Raw genomic sequence first — 21,180 nt, 5'->3', positions numbered from 1 at the left:
GTGACATATCATCAAAGTATACATTAAGACATTACATTTTAAGTATTTTTTTTAATTTTTTAGATTTTACTACAAATTTGGGTTAACGTTAGTAATTTACACATTTGTGCTCAAAGACAATAACTTCAGGATTTATGTTAATATCTCTTAATTAGTTCAATTGTTCATTTCTATCATACCATAGAAGAACAAAATTAATGGCTGGATCTGTCAAATTATGGACAAATCAGAGATGTCTGATTGCAGAATTTATTATAATAGAGTCATTTGGGTGTCCATGATGGTATCCATGATTTTAATGCTGCCCCCGATTTGTCAGTTCCCTTTGGCCAGATATGTGACAAATCATCAAATAGATATATTTTAACAGTTTTTACCAGGTGCTCTTTAACTACTAAATTCAATGATGACCATTAGACGTCTAGTTGTATAAAGATACTTCAATATTGTATTACTGAAATAACATGTAATCCTTTGTTTTATTCGACAAATTTGTGTTAGGCTCAGTGCACATCACATATGTCTATCCTTTTGTATTTTATTTTTCCAGATCAGTTAAATATATCCTAAAACATTTTTCTGTCTTTTTAAAATTCCAAACAGATTTTGTTCCTTTAGGCCTCATTCTGACATCCATTTTTCATATACACGTTCTATCTGTGGTTTATACGGATTCAAAATGTACCTACTACAGTGTATGGGGCGGTTCACAAACCTGTGCATTTTTGCAGACCAAGCGTCCATAAAAAAAATCATGATGAGATGTCTATTTTTTACTGGCACCATGGATAGATAGTACAAATACAAGTCTATGGGTCTGTGAAAATTATGACCGCTACATGCATGACATCAGTGTGCCATCAGTAAATAACATTGCAAAGGATAGGAGACACTTTGTAACTTATTTATCCATATGTCAAAATCACTGATGTTCAAAACTAATACATTAACCAAAGACTCATGAAAGTTGGATCCAAAACGCTGATTACATTCATACCACTTTCATGTGTATGTCAATAAACATGGATGTCTGAATGAGGCCTTACGAGAAGTCAAAAGAAATGTGATGCCACAGGCTAGACGTCCTGGTTTGCAAAGTATATTAAAAAAGGAGGACATCTCAACAGGATATATTAGAACAATAAAAAGTGGCTTGAAAAAGTGCACCATGCCTTTAGGATAATGTATCTAATGTGTACATTCATGAGAATATAATATATATAATCTCATTTCTTGGTCAGTACTATAAGCTTTAATAGTAGGGATGAGCGGACCTGCGGAAGTTCAGGTTCATCAAGTTCAGTCGATACCAAAACTGTACCCAAACTTTAACCAGAACCGAACCTCATAGAAGTTAATTGAGACCTGAATAGAGATGAGCTAATTTGTTCGGATTCGGTTCCGAATATGATCCGAATCAAATATTGGTTTTGCAATATTCGTCGAACACAGCCGAAAGTCATTAGAGTCAATGGGTGTAGAAATTACCGAATATGTTCAGAACCGATCATAAGACATACATTCGGCACAAATATTGTTCGAATATGGCTCAAATATGTCTAAATCAGATTTGGGGACAAACTCCAAACAAATTTGCTCATCTCTAGATCCGATCATTGGTGCTGTAAAATTTTTTCTCTTTCTCTGTTACAGGTGTCCAGCATGAACCCTGAACTTTACAGTTTGTGTTCGCTCATCTCTATGGAGTAGGTATTACTTTACAATAAAAAAGTTTAAGTATTTATACACATACATGAAAGCTCACCTTAAAATACTAAATTCTGTACAATGCTTTGCTTTATTTGAAAAAACTAGATTGCATTTAATTGAAAGAGATCTACAAAGTAATTCATGAATAATTTTTACCCTAAATAGGCAATAAATATATACAGTATATCACTGGCATACAAATAGAGTTTACTTATCTGTTTTCATCTTTGTACTTGTTTTTAAGAGTGAACATAGTTTAAAGATTACTGAAAAGGATATTTGAAATTTACTTGCTCGTAAACCTTGAAAAGTGTATGCTTAATGCCAAGAATTTTAGGTAGGTTAGTCCAATAACTGATAAATATCAATGCTAGATAATTGATAAATAGTTCATGAAAAAGACATTACATTTAAGTCATTCATGTTCTACGCAAGCAGCCCATGCACCAACTATGGCAGCCAGTCAAAGGGTGGCTTCATCCATTATATAAAAAAAGAGCCCATGCAGGTATTCCCTCTGCACAGACCTTATATAAGGAAGCAGAGGTGTGGCGAAGAAACAGAGACAATGAAAATACAAAGTATTGGCACCAAATAAGTCCATAAATCTGTTTATGGTCAGCAGGGGTGAAATGGTGGTAAACAGACTCAGAAGATGAAGCCTATTTTAACATTTGATATGGAGCTCTTTTTTTTCATTATTAGTTTTGGAAATACAGTAAGAGAATAAATGTTTGCCTATTGAGTTATGTAAATTAGACTATGCTCTTTAAATTGGGTTTACACTCTAGTTTTACCCTTAAGATTTCCATATAGATTAGACTACCATTGGCCAAACCTGGGGATGTCAGGATGGCTTGACCAACAGTTGCATGTGATTGGGTCTAACCAACTTTCTCCTGACAGATGTTTTGAGGGGAGAAAAGGATTCGACATGTCATATTTTTGAAAACTCATCCTTTTGTTCTAGGTGAGATAAGGCGCTATCAGGGAAGACTGGTAGCCACACTTTCGTAGGGAACACAGGCAAAGAGCGTCTGTATATAGAGGAGTCAGGAAAGAAAACTGAAAATCAGATGATTGATTGGGCAAACCATCATTCGTTTGGTCATTAGGGTCCCTTAAAGAGATTTTCCAGGACATCCCAGTAGCCCCGTTTCCTGGGCATCAAGTGAGTATTAATTAGTATAGGATACATGAACGATACCTGCCAGGCTTACACAATACCTGTCGATAAACCTGACAAATAATGTGCCATCATTAACTTACGTCAGCTAGGTGTTAAACTACTCTTTTTGGTGCCATCATATCCCAGTGCTGTGTTTTGTGCGTTAACTTAAATATGTCTACATTTGCACCTGGCAAGTGTCCAACATATGCCATACTGTACAGAAAGAGCTAGACATTTTGATTTTAGCCCCTCAAATACATGTACTAAAATAGTCCAGGATAAAAACATTTCAAAATGTTTCGCTCATGACGTTTGAATATTGATAAGTAAAATCCCCACAGGATCCAATGATGTGATCAAGAAAATATATACTGGCTTTTATATACGTAGGGTTGTTAACCTCACCTAGGACATTTACAGTGGATTTTGGTTATATCTAATCTCAAAATCGGAGTGTAAGGAGCTCCCTCACCCAGATGAAATAATGAAAGTTTAGTATAGCTCGACAATTTGTCTTGGTCTTGATACTATTTGTGATATTCTTCTACATATGTTAGGTTGATTGTGTATTAAATGTATTTTTGATGGTATCTTTAGATATTGTGTATTTCTTTTTTCTTTTTGTCTATGTTTAGCCTATGTTTTTTATGTTTGGGTCTTTTGTCATTTAAGCAAACTATGAATTACTAAGCCAATGCCTGTAAACCTATTTATTCTCGCATCTTTGAATCCATTGTAAGCATACATCAGTAGCATTTCTTGTTGTACCTGCTGATGTGCAAGTAATACGAGCTGGATAACCTCCTTCAAGCCAGAAATACGGGCAAAGCTAATGCATATGTCTATATTGTCTCTATGTATGGATGTATGGGCCCAGAATAGGTAAAAATTGAGTTCTCTACTGTATCTCTGTGTGCCTTTAGTTTCATACAGAACCATGCACATCTTTATTTTTTTTTGCAAATTATGCATGAACCAATCCAAAAAGTTTAGTTAGTTAGTTTCATCATATGAAAAAATTGTGGGACGTGAAAATATTACATGTCAACATAGATACACATTTAAAGAATTGTAATCCCCCCCCCCCAAGAAAATAAAAGGTTAATCCAAACACCCACAAACTGCCATATAAGTGCTTTCTGATCATGGTAAATTTATGTAAAATGCATTACCCATCAGTTTTTATTACATACACAGAGTTATGATATTAATGTTGATAAACAATATAACTACCATCATAGAGGCAGACTATGTAACTTCTATGGAGTGCATGTTAATCTGTAACCAGATTTTTGCTACCCCATCTGAGAGCAGCCCAAAGTAGGAAAAGAGACCCTGATTCCAATGATGTATCACTTACTTAGCTGCTTGCTGTTATTTTAATTTGACGCATATTTGCAGTTCTCTGAATGCTGAGATCTGTATAACCCCGCCCACTACACTGATTGGTAGTGTTCTGCCCATGTACAGTGAACACAGAAAGCTGCCAATCAGTTGGAGAGTAGTGATGAGCGAGTGTACTCGTTGCTCGGGTTTGCCCGAGCATGCTCGGGTGACCTCCGAGTATTTATGACTGCTCGGAGATTAAGTTTTCATCACGGCAGCTGAATGATTTACAGCTATTAGCCAGCTTGATTACATGTGGGGATTACCTAGCGACCAGGCAACCCCCACATGTACTGAGCCTGGCTAATAGCTGTAAATCATTCAGTTGCTGCGATGAAAACTAAATCTCCGAGCAGTCATAAATACTCGGAGGTCTCCCAAGCGTGCTCGGGAAAACCCAAGCAACGAGGACACTCGCTCATCACTACTGGAGAGTGTAAAGATATACAAAGCTGATGAATATGGAGGAATACCTGGCAGCAGGTTTACTAGTCATCTAGTGACAATCTCCTGCTAATAAAACTGTGATTTATCAAAACTAAGCAGGCCAGTAAGTGACACAATGCTGGAATCAGGGTCTCTTTCTCCATATTATTCTGCAATCAGATCAGGTGGTGAAAATGTATAAAAAGGAGAAATCATCTCATCGTACAGGTATGTCCGAGAATCAGGGAACTGCAATTGGACAGGCTTGATGAACAATGTAGAAAACAAAGGGATTCCAGCTTCTTGTTCGGTAAAAATAATCCAAATTTATTCAAACAATTAAAATGTCCATACAGGTACAAATGGAGGACAGGGAAAAAAACCTATCATGTCATTTCCCTATCCTCCATTTGCACCTGCATGGACATTTTCATTGCTTGAATAAATTTGGATTATTTTTACCGGGCAAGAAGATGGAATCCCTTCGTTTTCTAGGTGGTGAAAACCTGGGGATAGATTTCCTTAAATTGGAGGCTCAGAACTGAACTTGTTCTCGCCTACAGCCACTATCAGTTGTAACTCCAGCATATGTCGTCGGCTCCTTCTCCTTGTTGCTACAGACTGATAGAATTTTTCTAATGTAACATGTTTTAAATCAATATAAAATGTTAGATCAAATAGGTTTTTCTCCAGGGGGGCTTTGGTCATGTTTTAGTATAAGATTTTATAACTGCTGCTTAGCCTGGCCATATATATACATATAAATATGTACATATATATATTTTTTTTTTTTTTTCTAATACAAACCATTGTAATAGACGTGCGCTTTGTACTTAAAGTTAATGAAGACAAATAAAAATGTAAAAATGTAAAAGAAACCTCAGAAGAACGCTTCAGTGGCGATGCTCTGCAATAATGAATCCTTGAAAGTGAAGCAGTTCCCTACTGTCTATACTAGTCACATACAGCCTAATGTATAAGGTTACAGGTCCTAGTCATAGCTAACAATCTAGGATAGTAAAATCCTCATATGTTCTAAGATAGATAGAGTTTGGAGATTTGTTTTGCAAAGGGAATGCTCCTGTTTTTTGTTATTATTATTTAGGTATTTTTTTATATATATTTTTACACCTTAGTCTTTAGTATGTGAAGCTTAATGGATATGATCTGAGAAGCATTTCAAAGCATGACACGCTGCCAAACATCTATAGCAAGGGTTAATAAGCAAGTAACATTTCTGTATTGCAAACCCCACAGTCTACAGGTTGTAGGAGAATTACGCTGAACAACGCTTACAATACAATTCAGAATCCTTCTCAACCCCTCAACTAATCTAGATTGAAAATTTGCTTTGCACCTAAGTTCTATTTGTCGTCCTACAGCAATGGTTATCACATGAAGTACCATTATTTACAGTATTACCAGCTATTTAGTATATATCCCTGCAAACTATTGGTAGGTATGGTGAACCGAACATATTTGTGGCTCCTATGTATTTTACCACCACACTATCTGACAAAACATGAGGTCTAGTTTCGCATTTTTCAGTGTTGGACACAAGTTTAGCAGATACCTCTTGTACTTTACACCAAACACATTGGTACCGTGGCATCAAGCGGAGGCCTCCTCTAGTTTTTGTATTTTGACTTTGTTTCATAAGCAAACCTTCAATTTCTTTAAGACAGAGGCAATATGGCAAACCGGAATTATTCCGATTTAAGAGACTGGAAGCAATTCCCAATGCAAAAGACAGAACATGGATACATGAGTTGATCGGTTATTGAGGTGGTGCTGAAGCTTTGACCGCTGAATCCCGATTGAGATAGGTCGCCCAGTAGACCAAGTTAAAGGTCCCAAAAAGTAGAGGAAATGCTATTCTTGATAGTCGGTCAATTTTGCTCACACTGTTGAATGTCTTCTTGGGTTCTGCAGGCTTTGGCTTTGGTTCAATATCTTTTGGTTCTATGGTGGCACTTTTAGCAATTGTTGCCAGACCAGGGTCTCGAGCAATAGGTGGGTAGTTCGCTGTTGCTGAAGCATATGTGTTGTTCTTCTTTATAAGTGGATCCTTCACCTTTTTAGGCTAGACAAACACGAAATGCATTAGTATATCATTAGTATATCATTTAGATTTATACCATTACAGTATATCCCTACAGAACAATAAGTGAAAAATAGCAAAGGCATTTTTTTTCAATCTTACTGTCTTGACGCGCAACCACCATGTTCCCCACTAATTAACCATTAATTCATCTACATCCTATACAAATCCTTAAAATACTTACAAATAGTAGAACATTATATTCTTTCCAACAAATAGAAATAACATACACTTTAAAGGGAACCTGTCATGTGAAAAAACACAATTAACCTTCAGATATGGGGTTAATCTGCAGGTTAATAGCGTTCTGAACCTGTCTGGCGCCTTCACTTACATTCCCACTGCTTGGAGCAGAATAACTATATTCCTCACAAGCAATGTTTGGCGGGTTCCCTTTAAAATAAAAAATAAAAAACAGCAATATTACACTTATTTCAGGAAATTTGCTATGTTTTTAAAGCGAATGAATAAATTATTAAAATATTTTCTCAGCTTTTGTTAATATAAACCATCAAAAATAAATTTAGTGATGAAGTGCTGATGTATCATTTAAAGAGGAGTCAATGTTTCTTATTTTATGGAATAAAGAAATTGCTTCCATCTGTTTGGAGCTTTCATTACAGACTTTTGATAGGTCACATAAAATTTATTTTCCATGTTTAAAAATGGAAAAAATTTAATTTCCTACAATTTTTCTGTAGATTTCATTAGCCCGAACAATTGTTTTCAGTGAACATAAGTTGCAATTATTTCAATAAATGATCAATAGTTTATAGGGCTAAATATGGAACATTTTTGATGAAAGTAAAGTGTTAAATAGTTTAAAACAGAATTTTATCACAAATATGACAGCTCTTATAGCGCGTATGGATAAACTTAGTCCAGCTGGAACAACCTTTTTCATAAAATGTAATACCAGTTCACATAAAGAAAGATTCACATTTTCAGTCATACGGTAGTTAATGTACAAAGCTTTATGGTTTATACTGGTATTACTGAACATGGAAGATTAATTTCAGAAACACCAGTTTTCACAATATAAACTGCATATATAGTGCCTTGCGAAAGTATTCGGCCCCCTGGAACTTTTCAACCTTTTCCCACATATTGTGCTTCAACAACAAGTGGAACATAATTCTGAAGTTGAACGAAATTTATTGGTTATTTTACATTTTTGTGGAAATTCAAAAACTGAAAAGTGGGGCGTGCAATATTATTTGACCCCTTTAACTTAATACTTTGTTGCGTCACCTTTTGCTGCGATTACAGCTGCAAGTCACTTGGGGTATGTCTCTATCAGTTTCGTACATCGAGAGACTGAAATTCTTGCCCATTCTTCCTTGGCAAACAGCTCGAGCTCAGTGAGGTTTGATGGAGATTGTTTGTGAACAGCAGTTTTCAACTCTTTCCACAGATTCTCGATTGGATTGAGGTCTGGACTTTGACTTGGCCATTCTAACAACTGGATACGTTTATTTGTGAACCATCCCATTGTAGATTTTGCTTTATGCTTGGGATCATTGTCTTGTAAGACAAAGCTCCATCCCAGTCTTAGGTCTTTTGCAGACTCAAACAGGTTTTCTTCAAGAATGGTCCTGTATTTGGCTCCATCCATCTTCCCATCAATTTTTACCATATTCCCTGTCCCTGCTGACGAAAAGCAGGCCCAAACCATGATGCTGCCACCACCATGTTTGACAGTGGGGATGGTGTTCAGGGTGATAAGCTGTGTTGCCTTTACGCTAAACATATTGTTTGGCATTGTTGCCAAAAAGTTTGATTTTGGTTTCATCTGACCAGAGCACCTTCTTCCACATGTTTGGTGTAACTCTCAGGTGGCTTGTTGCAAACTTTAAACACTTTTTATGGGTATCTTTGAGAAATGGCTTTATTCTTGCCACTCTTCCATGTGCAGTGTACGACTGATTGTTGTCCTATGGATAGACTCACACCTCAGCTGTAGATCTCTGCAGTTCATCCAGAGTGATCATGGGCCTCTTGGCTGCATCTCTGATTAGTCTTCTCCTTATTTGATATGAAAATTTAGAGGAATGGCCGGGTCTTGATAGATTTGCAGTAATATGATACTCCTTCCATTTCAATATGATTGCTTGCACAGTGCTCCTTGAGATGTTGAAAGTTTTGGAAATCATTTTGTATCCAAATCCGGCTCTAAACCTCTCCACAACAGTATCACGGACCTGCCTGTTGTGTTCCTTGGTCTTCATGTGCTTCAAACAGAACCCTGAGACTATCACAGAGCAGGTGCATTTATACGGAGACTTGATTACTCACAGGTGGATTATATTTATCATTAGGCATTTAGGACAACATTGGATCATTCCGAGATCCACAACTAACTTCTGGAGTCAGTTTGCTGCACTGAAAATAAAGGGGCTAAATAATATTGCACGTCCCATTTTTCAGTTTTTGAATTTCAACAAAAATGTAAAATAACTAATAAATTTCATTCAACTTCACAATTGTGTTCCACTAGTTGTTGATTCTTCACCAAAAATTTACATTTGGCATATTTATGTTTGAAGCATGATATGTGGGAAAAGGTTGAAAAGTTCCAGGGGGCTGAATACTTTCACAAGGCATTGTATTATTAAATAGATCTCATAGCAGATGAGGCTGGTGTACTTATATTGAAAACTGATGTCAGAATGACAGTATATTTTTTTTCGTAACTTTTCCCTCTTTGCTATTAAAATGAGGAGTTTATGAGCTATGCTTAGTTTAATATCAGGATTATACAGGTAGCTTGATGTGGATTATCAATGCACGTATATCAGCCTGCTCAGAAATCTTTTAATAATGTTATAAGTTTGCATATTGAAATATGATAACAGATCTGCGTTTGGAAATAATGGAAAAAGAAAAGTTTTTACTATTTATACAACAAATCTTAAAGAAAGGAAGTTTTCGGAAAATGTATAAATGAAGAAATATGTTTACAGAATTTGTAGAGGAAGTTACCTAATAGACCCAAATTGTAAGCCAATAATTTCTGTCATGAATTTTCAAGATCTGTTTGACTAAATGACTAAACAGATCAATTTTTCCTGAACTCTTTATCTGTTATATGGGAAGCATGGTAGCTTTGCAATGCTGGGGTCCCAGGTTCAAATCCCACCAAGGACAACATCTGCAAGGAGTTTGAGTGGGTTTCCTCCAGGTTTTCCAAACTGATAGGGACATACTGACAGGGAATTTAGATTATCAAAGTGGGTGGGAATGTCCTGTGCTGTTGGATAGACACAAACGGGATCCAAAGATCGATGGAATTTAAGTGGTTTAATTGTTAACGTGTTTCAAAGTCAACCTGATTCTTTCCTCAGAACAACCAAATGTAGCTGGCATGTGGTTGTTCGGAGGAAGGAGTCAGTTTGACTTTGAAATGCATTTACAGTTGAACCACTTACATTCCATTGGTTCTTGGATCCTGTTTGTGTCTATCCAACAGCACAGGACATCTCCACCTCCTTTGGTAATCCCTGAAATTGTTCACGGTTGCTGCAGCAGCTGGTGTCTATACACTAAAGAGTGGTTGGGTCACACAAATCGGCAAAGTGAGCTTTTCATATGTTTACCTACTCTATATAACTAGGATAAGACACAATTGCACTTTACGTGTTTTTAAAGTCTCAGGGAGTTTAGACTGTGAGCCCCAATGTGATGATAATGTCTGTAAAGTGTTGTGAAATATGAAGGCTTTACATAAGCAGAGCATAATAAAAAAAAATTATTTCTACTTCAATAATGACATAATATTTTAGGCATAAAAGTAAGGATCCATCTGGGATTATAACCATTCCATTTGTAGTTTCAGTATTTTTAGCCATGATTTACTGCCAAAACTCATGGGATTTCCAGGCTTTGTGGCACATTAAAATTAGGCTGGGTTCACATAGCATTTGTGACTACGTTCATTAGCTCTTCTGTGGCTTTTCTTTTAATGTTATAATTAGAAGGGACCTCAGGATCATCGTGTCCTACCCCCTGCTCAAAGCAGGATTCACAAAACCATGTTAGACAGATATTTGTCCAGCCTCTGTTTTAAGACTTCCATTGAAGGAGAACTTACCACCTCTCATGGCAGCCTGTTCCACTCATTGATCACCCTCATTGTCAAAAAGATATTTCTAATATGTAATCTGTACCTTCTCCCTTTAAGTTTCATCCCATTGCTTCTTGTATTTCCATATATAAATGAGAATAAGCACGATCCCTCTACAGAGTGACTTCTCTTCATATATTTGTAGAAAGCTGTTAAGTCTCCTCTTTGACTTCTTTCTTGCAAGCTAAATATTTCTAGATCCTTTAGTCATTCCTTGTAGGACATACTTGGCTGTCCGCTCAATATCATGGTAGCTCTTCTCTGAACTGCTCCATTTTTTCAATGTGTTTTTTAAAATGTGGTGCCCAGAACAGGACACAATATTCTAGATGAGGCCTGACCAAGGAGGAGTAGAGTGGGATAATTACTTCACATGATCTAGACTTTATGCTTCTCTTAATACACCCTAGAACTGTGTTTCCCTATTTTGCTGCTGCAAAACATTGTAGACTTATGTGCAGTCTGTGATCTATTAGTATACCCAAGTCTTTTTCACACGTGCTGTTGCTTAGTTCTATTCTCCCATTCTGTAAATGTAATTTTCATTTTTCTTGCCCATATGAAGAATATTGCATTTTGTAGTGATTTGACTTACGTCCAAACCCTTACAAAATGGGATTTGGGTGTAGACGCTGATGAAGTTATTGACAATAATGATGCAAAATGAATAACAGTGCTCTCTGTCATGCATCATTTTTGGCTGTATATGACTATTTGAGATGGACAGCAAGATGAAGTCAACTGCACATTGCTACTTTATTTCAATGGGAGTATGCAGTGCTGTGAATTCTGTGGCAGAGCTCCCTCCTGTGGTCACAAGTGGTACTTCGGCTGATTCTCTCTATGAGCTTCCGTTGGTGGAGGAGAGTGGTACTGCGGCTTCTGAGTTTCCTTCCTCAGGTGATGTGGTGAAGTCATTAGGTGCTGCTCTATTTAACTCCACCTAGTGCTTTGATCCTGGCCTCCAGTCAATGTTCTAGTTTTGGACTTGCTTCCTCCTGGATCGTTCCTGTGGCCTGCTGCTCTGCATAGCTAAGTTGCTCTCATGTTATTTTTGTTTGCTGTTTTTTCTGTCCAGCTTGTTTATTTGGTTTTTCTTGCTTGCTGGAAGCTCTGGGACGCAGAGGGTGTACCTCCGTGCCATTAGTCGGTACGGAGGGTCTTTTTGCCCCCTTTGCGTGGTTGTTTGTAGGGTTTTGTGTTGACCGCAAAGTTCCCTTTCCTATCCTCGCTCTGTTCAGAAAGTCGGGCCTCACTTTGCTAAATCTATTTCATCTCTACGTTTGTCTTTTCATCTTAACTCACAGTCATTATATGTGGGGGGCTGCCTTTTCCTTTGGGGTATTTCTCTGAGGCAAGGTAGGCTTATTTTCTATCTTCAGGCTAGCTAGTTTCTCAGGCTGTGCCGAGTTGCATAGGGAGCGTTAGGCGCAATCCACGGCTGCCTCTAGTGTGGTTGGAGAGGATTAAGGATTGCGGTCAGCAGAGTTCCCACGTCTCAGAGCTCGTTCTATGTTTTTGGGTTATTGTCAGATCACTGTATGTGCTCTGACTTCTATGTCCATTGTGGTACTGAATTACCAGCCATAACAGTACTGGAGGCCCAAAGTACTAATGATTCCCAATAGAGGGAAAAAAGAAGTTCTGAGACCATTTTTTTTCTCTGCTCTGTGGTTTGCCTTTTTTTTCCCCTAGACATTTGGGTGGTTCAGGACACAGGTGTAGCGATGGACATTAAAGGTCTGTCTTCATGTGTGGATCAGCTCACGGCAAGAGTACAAAATATTCAAGACTTTGTGGTTCAGAATTCTATGTTAGAACCAAGAATTCCTATTCCTGATTTGTTTTTTGGAGATAGAACTAAATTTCTGAGTTTCAAAAATAATTGTAAACTATTTCTGGCTTTGAAACCTCGCTCCTCTGGTGACCCAGTTCAACAAGTTAGGATCATTATTTCTTTTTTACGTGGCGACCCTCAGGACTGGGCATTTTCTCTTGCGCCAGGAGATCCTGCATTAAGTAATATTGATGCGTTTTTCCTGGCGCTCGGATTGCTGTACGATGAACCTAATTCAGTGGATCAGGCAGAGAAAAATTTGCTGGCTCTGTGTCAGGGTCAGGATGAGATAGAGGTATATTGTCAGAAATTTAGAAAGTGGTCCGTACTCACTCAATGGAATGAAGGTGCGCTCGCAGCTATTTTCAGAAAGGGTCTCTCTGAAGCCCTTAAGGATGTCATGGTGGGATTTCCTATGCCTGCTGGTCTGAATGAGTCTATGTCTTTGGCCATTCAGATCGGTCGACGCTTGCGTGAGCGTAAATCTGTGCACCATTTGGCGGTATTATCTGAGCATAAACCTGAGCCTATGCAGTGCGATAGGACTTTGACCAGAGTTGAACGGCAAGAACACAGACGTCAGAATGGGCTGTGTTTCTACTGTGGTGATTCCACTCATGCTATCTCTGATTGTCCTAAGCGCACTAAGCGGTTCGCTAGGTCTGCCACCATTGGTACGGTACAGTCAAAATTTCTTTTGTCCGTTACCTTGATCTGCTCTTTGTCATCTTATTCTGTCATGGCATTTGTGGATTCAGGCGCTGCCCTGAATTTGATGGACTTGGAGTATGCTAGGCGTTGTGGGTTTTTCTTGGAGCCCTTGCAGTGTCCTATTCCATTGAGAGGAATTGATGCTACGCCTTTGGCCAAGAATAAGCCTCAATACTGGACCCAGCTGACCATGTGCATGGCTCCTGCACATCAGGAGGTTATTCGCTTTCTGGTGTTGCATAATCTGCATGATGTGGTCGTGTTGGGGTTGCCATGGCTACAAGTCCATAATCCAGTATTAGATTGGAAATCCATGTCTGTGTCCAGCTGGGGTTGTCAGGGGGTACATGGTGATGTCCCATTTCTGTCTATCTCATCATCCACCCCTTCTGAGATCCCAGAATTCTTGTCTGATTACCGGGATGTATTTGATGAGCCCAAGTCCGATACCCTACCTCCGCATAGGGATTGTGATTGTGCTATCGATTTAATTCCTGATAGTAAATTCCCTAAAGGTCGACTGTTTAATTTATCTGTGCCTGAGCACGCCGCTATGCGGAGTTACGTGAAGGAGTCCTTGGAGAAGGGGCATATTCGCCCGTCATCGTCGCCATTAGGAGCAGGGTTCTTATTTGTGGCCAAGAAGGATGGTTCGCTGAGACCTTGTATAGATTACCGCCTTCTAAATAAGATTACGGTTAAATTTCAGTACCCCTTGCCGCTGTTATCTGATTTGTTTGCTCGGATTAAGGGGGCTAGTTGGTTCACCAAGATAGATCTTCGTGGTGCGTATAATCTTGTGCGTATTAAGCGAGGCGATGAATGGAAAACTGCATTTAATACGCCCGAGGGCCATTTTGAGTATCTAGTAATGCCATTCGGACTTGCCAATGCTCCATCAGTGTTTCAGTCCTTTATGCATGACATCTTCCGAGAGTACCTGGATAAATTCCTGATTGTATACTTGGATGATATTTTGATCTTCTCGGATGATTGGGAGTCTTATGTGAAGCAGGTCAGAACGGTGTTTCAGGTCCTGCGTGCTAATTCTTTGTTTGTGAAGGGATCTAAGTGTCTCTTTGGTGTTCAGAAGGTTTCATTTTTGGGGTTCATTTTTTCCCCTTCTACTATCGAGATGGACCCTGTTAAGGTCCAAGCCATCCATGATTGGACTCAGCCGACATCTCTGAAAAGTCTGCAAAAGTTCCTGGGCTTTGCTAATTTTTATCGTCGCTTCATCTGCAATTTTTCTAGTATTGCTAAACCATTGACCGATTTGACCAAGAAGGGTGCTGATGTGGTCAATTGGTCTTCTGCTGCTGTGGAAGCTTTTCAAGAGTTGAAGCGTCGGTTTTCTTCTGCCCCTGTGCTGTGTCAACCAGATGTTTCGCTTCCATTCCAGGTCGAGGTTGATGCTTCTGAGATTGGAGCAGGGGCTGTTTTGTCGCAGAGAAGTTCTGATTGCTCGGTGATGAAACCATGCGCCTTCTTTTCCAGGAAGTTTTCGCCTGCTGAGCGAAATTATGATGTTGGCAATCGAGAGTTGCTGGCCATGAAATGGGCATTCGAGGAGTGGCGTCATTGGCTTGAAGGAGCTAAGCATCGTGTGGTGGTCTTGACTGATCATAAGAACTTGACTTATCTCGAGTCTGCCAAGCGGTTGAATCCTAGACAGGCTCGTTGGTCGCTGTTTTTTGCCCGTTTTGACTTTGTGGTTTCGTACCTTCCGGGCTCTAAAAATGTGAAGGCGGATGCCCTGTCTAGGAGTTTTGTGCCCGACTCTCCGGGTTTATCTGAGCCGGCGGGTATTCTCAAAGAGGGAGTAATTGTGTCTGCCATCTCCCCTGATTTGCGGCGGGTGCTGCAAAAATTTCAGGCTAATAAACCTGATCGTTGCCCAGCGGAGAAACTGTTTGTCCCTGATAGGTGGACGAATAAAGTTATCTCTGAGGTTCATTGTTCGGTGTTGGCTGGTCATCCTGGAATCTTTGGTACCAGAGAGTTAGTGGCTAGATCCTTTTGGTGGCCATCTCTGTCGCGGGATGTGCGTTTTGTGCAGTCCTGTGGGATTTGTGCTCGGGCTAAGTCCTGCTGTTCTCGTGCCAGTGGGTTGCTTTTGCCCTTGCCGGTCCCGAAGAGGCCTTGGACACATATCTCTATGGATTTTATTTCAGATCTTCCCGTCTCTCAAAAAATGTCAGTCATTTGGGTGGTTTGTGATCGCTTCTCTAAGATGGTCCATTTGGTACCCTTGTCCAAATTACCTTCCTCCTCTGATTTGGTGCCATTGTTCTTCCAGCATGTGGTTCGTTTACATGGCATTCCAGAGAATATCGTTTCTGACAGAGGTTCCCAGTTTGTTTCGAGGTTTTGGCGAGCCTTTTGTGCGAGGATGGGCATTGACTTGTCTTTTTCCTCAGCTTTCCATCCTCAGACTAATGGCCAGAGCGAACGAACCAATCAGACCTTGGAAACATATCTGAGATGCTTTGTTTCTGCTGATCAGGATGACTGGGTGTCCTTTTTGCCTTTGGCTGAGTTCGCCCTTAATAATCGGGCCAGCTCGGCTACCTTGGTTTCGCCGTTTTTCTGCAACTCTGGGTTCCATCCTCGTTTCTCTTCAGGGCAGGTTGAGTCTTCGGACTGTCCTGGCGTGGATACTGTGGTGGACAGGTTGCAGCAGATTTGGACTCATGTAGTGGACAATTTGACCTTGTCCCAGGAGAAGGCTCAACGTTTCGCTAATCGCAGATGCTGTGTGGGTAACCGACTTCGTGTTGGGGATTTGGTTTGGTTGTTTTCTCGTCATATTCCTATGAAGGTTTCCTCTCCTAAGTTTAAACCTCGTTTCATTGGTCCATATAGGATTTCTGAGGTTCTTAATCCTGTGTCTTTTCGTTTGACCCTTCCAGATTCTTTTTCCATCCGTAACGTATTCCATAGGTCATTGTTGCGGAGATACGTGGCACCTATGGTTCCATCTGTTGATCCTCCTGCCCCGGTTTTGGTGGAGGGGGAGTTGGAGTATATTGTGGAGAAGATTTTGGATTCTCGTGTTTCAAGACGGAAACTCCAGTATCTGGTTAAGTGGAAGGGTTATGCTCAGGAAGATAATTCCTGGGTCTTTGCCTCTGATGTCCATGCTCCCGATCTTGTTCGTGCCTTTCATATGGCTCATCCTGGTCGTCCTGGGGGCTCTGGTGAGGGTTCGGTGACCCCTCCTCAAGGGGGGGGTACTGTTGTGAATTCTGTGGCAGAGCTCCCTCCTGTGGTCACAAGTGGTACTTCGGCTGATTCTCTCTATGAGCTTCCGTTGGTGGAGGAGAGTGGTACTGCGGCTTCTGAGTTTCCTTCCTCAGGTGATGTGGTGAAGTCGTTAGGTGCTGCTCTATTTAACTCCACCTAGTGCTTTGATCCTGGCCTCCAGTCAATGTTCTAGTTTTGGACTTGCTTCCTCCTGGATCGTTCCTGTGGCCTGCTGCTCTGCATAGCTAAGTTGCTCTCATGTTATTTTTGTTTGCTGTTTTTTCTGTCCAGCTTGTTTATTTGGTTTTTCTTGCTTGCTGGAAGCTCTGGGACGCAGAGGGTGTACCTCCGTGCCATTAGTCGGTACGGAGGGTCTTTTTGCCCCCTTTGCGTGGTTGTTTGTAGGGTTTTGTGTTGACCGCAAAGTTACCTTTCCTATCCTCGCTCTGTTCAGAAAGTCGGGCCTCACTTTGCTAAATCTATTTCATCTCTACGTTTGTCTTTTCATCTTAACTCACAGTCATTATATGTGGGGGGCTGCCTTTTCCTTTGGGGTATTTCTCTGAGGCAAGGTAGGCTTATTTTCTATCTTCAGGCTAGCTAGTTTCTCAGGCTGTGCCGAGTTGCATAGGGAGCGTTAGGCGCAATCCACGGCTGCCTCTAGTGTGGTTGGAGAGGATTAGGGATTGCGGTCAGCAGAGTTCCCACGTCTCAGAGCTCGTTCTATGTTTTTGGGTTATTGTCAGATCACTGTATGTGCTCTGACTTCTATGTCCATTGTGGTACTGAATTACCAGCCATAACAATGCAGCCAAAAATTATGCACAACAGACTAAACTGTGAGTCAATAGTCCTGTCGGTGCATAAGCATTTTGCGGGGTGTCAGACGCAACCCCCCGATGGAGCCTATGAACATAGTGACAAATGCTATGTGAATCGAACCTTAGGGTACAACGAATAGCACTTGAGTCAGCAATTTGATCTATGGTTTGCTGTTTGATACTGAGGGTTAATGCTAAATTTGCTCAGTAACATGTGGGTAATTGGTTAGTGATGAGTGTATTTATTCGAGTGGAAATTAAATCTACTCAAATTAAAAAAAATTACTTACCATTCACTCCTCGGGCCATCTTTGCTACTTGCTGTTAACTGCATGGTCCTTGATGACTCTTACTAGTACCAATGTGTGCTGAAATCCCAGGCCTCTCCATACTAGGAATTTGTCCTTCAATGTTATGATGCAAAATCTAGGCCAGGAAGTCTCTGGGCATTCACGTAATAAGGTCACAACATCATGGTGACATGACAAGCGTTGCATAATGTGATTGCACAGGGATGTCACAAGCCTGGTCTTTCGAGACCCCAAAGCATAATAAGAGATATTCAGTTTGGGGAGAATAAATTAGCTGCAAATAGAATTTCCAATAAAATGTGCCAGATTTGGCGAATTTGAATCTCATCAGATCATTTCTAACTATATAACTTGAAAATACATAAAATAATGCTGTATGCCAAAAGGAAAACAAAATGGTCTGCATAAAATCACAAAGACATGTCCGATCTTGATCTGATTCTCATATCAAAATTGCCCATGCAAGTCGATGGACAATACTTGGATGCCATATGTGTTCTGTCCGTTTTTCAAGGAACTGTTTAATAGAAGAAAGTTGAGAAACCTTCTTAATTTTTTTTTCTAATGGTAAAAACTGGCACTCTGACCTAACTCTGATGACACTATGATAAAAAACAATGATAAAACTCAGTTTTTTGGCTGATGAGAAAAATCATTGCTATCTGAGCTCTTAGATGTATGGGTAAGTCACTTACTGTTGCGTGTGGATGGCTAATAGTATTCCGGTAGTATGTATTTGCCTTCGCCTAGGATAGTTTTTATTTCTTGTGGTGTTTATGATCTTAAAAAGGACATGTCCCCACATCAAAAGCTGCCAGTTTTTCCATTTTTTTAAAATTCCCACTGCTCTGCTACTAAAGATATGGACCATTTTATTTATTTCTAATTTTTATAGTCTTTACCAAGAAGGTGGTGCTCACAGGATTACTCAGGGGCGTATACTTAGGCAGTGCTACATTGTCATCATGTGAATCTTGATAAAGACTATAAAAATTGCACTAAGTAAAAAGGCCCAAATCTCTGGAACTGTATGGAAGATTAAGAAAAAGAAGCTGGAATAAAATAAAGCATAAAATGTATACATTTGACCTGGTGACGTGTGGTGTTTAATCTTTTTTCTTAAAAAAAAAATCTAATCTTTTTTAATTATTTGTTTTATCTAAGCTTCTGGTTATTTTAGATTCAATTTAATAAAGAAGGCAATGTTCTAACTTTACACTAAAATAGTATTATTTTACATAGATATACTGAAGATATTTTGATTCTATTTAGGTCCATTTAGTATGGTTTATAACCCCATAAATTATATAGAATGGATTGATCTTTAGTATTCCTTTATAAAATCTGATGTCACTTTTGTTAATGATAAAAATCTGTATTTCACTGACTATAATTATTATAATTCTCTATAGAGATGTTCTGCTTAAATTGTAATTTGTCAAAAACAAATACATTAAATAAACAGAAAGACTTTGCACAGCCTTTTATACATTTATTTTCAGAGAAAGCCACTGGGTGGCAATGTTCCATTAATGTTCATAGGCAATGTTGCTCTGAAGAGCAGGCGGAATGGAAATCACATCCATTATATATAGAACCAGGCTGCCTGTCAAGAAGTACTAATATTAGTAATAATCATTCTTATACATTTTACTGAAAGAAGGCAAATGTGTTTATCTAGAAACATTTATGGGGCCTTAGATAAAACATAGAAAACGGCAAAAAAGACCACATGGCCCATTGAGTCTGCCCTGAAATTATTTCCTTTGATATTTATGTCTGATGATATACAGTATATACAGCATGCTGAAATAATGTTTCTGCTGATTCTTCCATTCCGAGTGTTAGTATGTTCTCTTATATAATGTGTTTGGCCAGAACTTCTTTATCACATTTTCTGTTTTCTGAGCCTTCAAAATTGTTGGATTTTATGCAATGTGCAATCGCTGGTACATAAAACAGTATACACATAGAATGTTGTGCGTGCCTTGACAGTTTTAAAAATATTAATAAAAATAATTATTATTATTACTTTACTAATACCACTAATATACAATATATATCTACTATATAATTGTCTAAGGGTCACTTCCGTCTTTCTGTCTGTCCTTCTGTCTGTCACGGATATTCATTGGTCGCGGCCTCTGTCTGTCATGGAATCCATTGTCACGACCAATCAGCGACGGCCACAGTCCGGCGGCAATATGGCCGCTCTTTCCTCCCCGCAGTCAGTGCCCGCTCCATACTCCCCTCCAGTCATCCAGTCAGCCCTCACACAGGGTTAATGCCAGCATTACCGGAGCGTGGTAACGCACTCCGGTTACGCAGCTATTAACCCTGTGTGACCAACTTTTTACTATTGATGCTGCGTATGCAGCATCAATAGTAAAAGATCTAATGTTGCAAATAAGAATAATAAAAAAAAGGTTATTCTCACCCTCCGATGTGGCGCGGTGTCCTCGGCAGTGCAAGCGGCAGATTCCGATGCTAAGGATGCTATGTGAGAAGGACCTGCCATGACGTCATGGTCATGTGACGTGACGTCATCACAGGTCCTTCGCTCATACCAACCCTGGGACCGGAAGCTGCCGCGTGCACCGCACGCAGGCGACAGGACTACAAGGGGCCATCGGAAGGTGAGTATATGTTGATTTTTATTTTTTAACCTGTTACATACGTGGCTGGGCAATATACTACATAGGTGGGCACTATACTACGTGACTGGCCAATATACTACGTGATTGGGCAGTATACTACGTGTCTGTGCTGTATACTACGTGGCTCTGTGCTGTATACTACGTCGCTGTGCAATATACTATGTGGCTGGGCAATATACTACGTGACTGGACAATATACTACATGGCTGGGCAATATACTACGTGGTTGGGCAATATACTACATGGCTGGGCAATATACTACGTGTTTGGGGAATATACTACGTATCTGGGCAATATACTACGTGACTGGGCAATATACTACGTGGCTGGGCAATATACTACGTGACTGGGCAATATACTACGTGACTGGGCAATATACTACGTGACTGGGCAATACACTACGTATTGGGCAATATACTACGTGACTGGGCAATACACTACGTATCTGGGCAATATACTACGTGACTGGGCAATATACTACGTGACTGGGCAATACACTACGTATTGGGCAATATACTACGTGACTGGGCAATATACTACGTATCTGGGTAATATACTACGTGGCTTGCCAATATACTATGTGGGCTGTGCAATATACTACGTGGACATGCATATTCTAGAACAGGGGTGTCAAACTGCATTCCTCGAGGGCTGCAACCAGGTCATGTTTTCAGGATTTC

The 21,180-nt window shown here is 39.7% G+C and overlaps 1 protein-coding gene and 1 long non-coding RNA gene across 2 annotated transcripts in view; both read right to left on the bottom strand.

Moving 5' to 3' along the window:
- Positions 1–1,779: 1,779 nt before the first annotated feature.
- On the bottom strand, positions 1,780–4,487 carry LOC138675494 (uncharacterized). Its single transcript, XR_011320684.1, has 2 exons — positions 2,950–4,487; positions 1,780–2,917 (listed from the first exon to the last, which is right to left on the bottom strand). It is a non-coding gene; the product is annotated as an uncharacterized lncRNA (long non-coding RNA).
- A 1,002-nt stretch (positions 4,488–5,489) lies between these two features.
- The window catches only part of GABRA1 (gamma-aminobutyric acid type A receptor subunit alpha1), a 340,058-nt gene continuing 324,367 nt past the window's right edge, over positions 5,490–21,180 (bottom strand). Inside the window, exon 10 of the mRNA XM_069763789.1 lies at positions 5,490–6,776. Coding sequence (XP_069619890.1) covers positions 6,471–6,776 — 306 coding nt within the window. The 3' untranslated portion in view covers positions 5,490–6,470. The remainder of the gene's footprint in view (positions 6,777–21,180) is intronic.

Source organism: Ranitomeya imitator, chromosome 4 (genome assembly GCF_032444005.1).
Source record: "Ranitomeya imitator isolate aRanImi1 chromosome 4, aRanImi1.pri, whole genome shotgun sequence".
In the NCBI taxonomy this organism is placed as follows: Eukaryota; Metazoa; Chordata; class Amphibia; order Anura; family Dendrobatidae; genus Ranitomeya; species Ranitomeya imitator.
The sequence above is the reverse complement of the archived record's forward strand: the minus strand, read 5'-3'. Positions and strand labels throughout refer to the sequence as shown.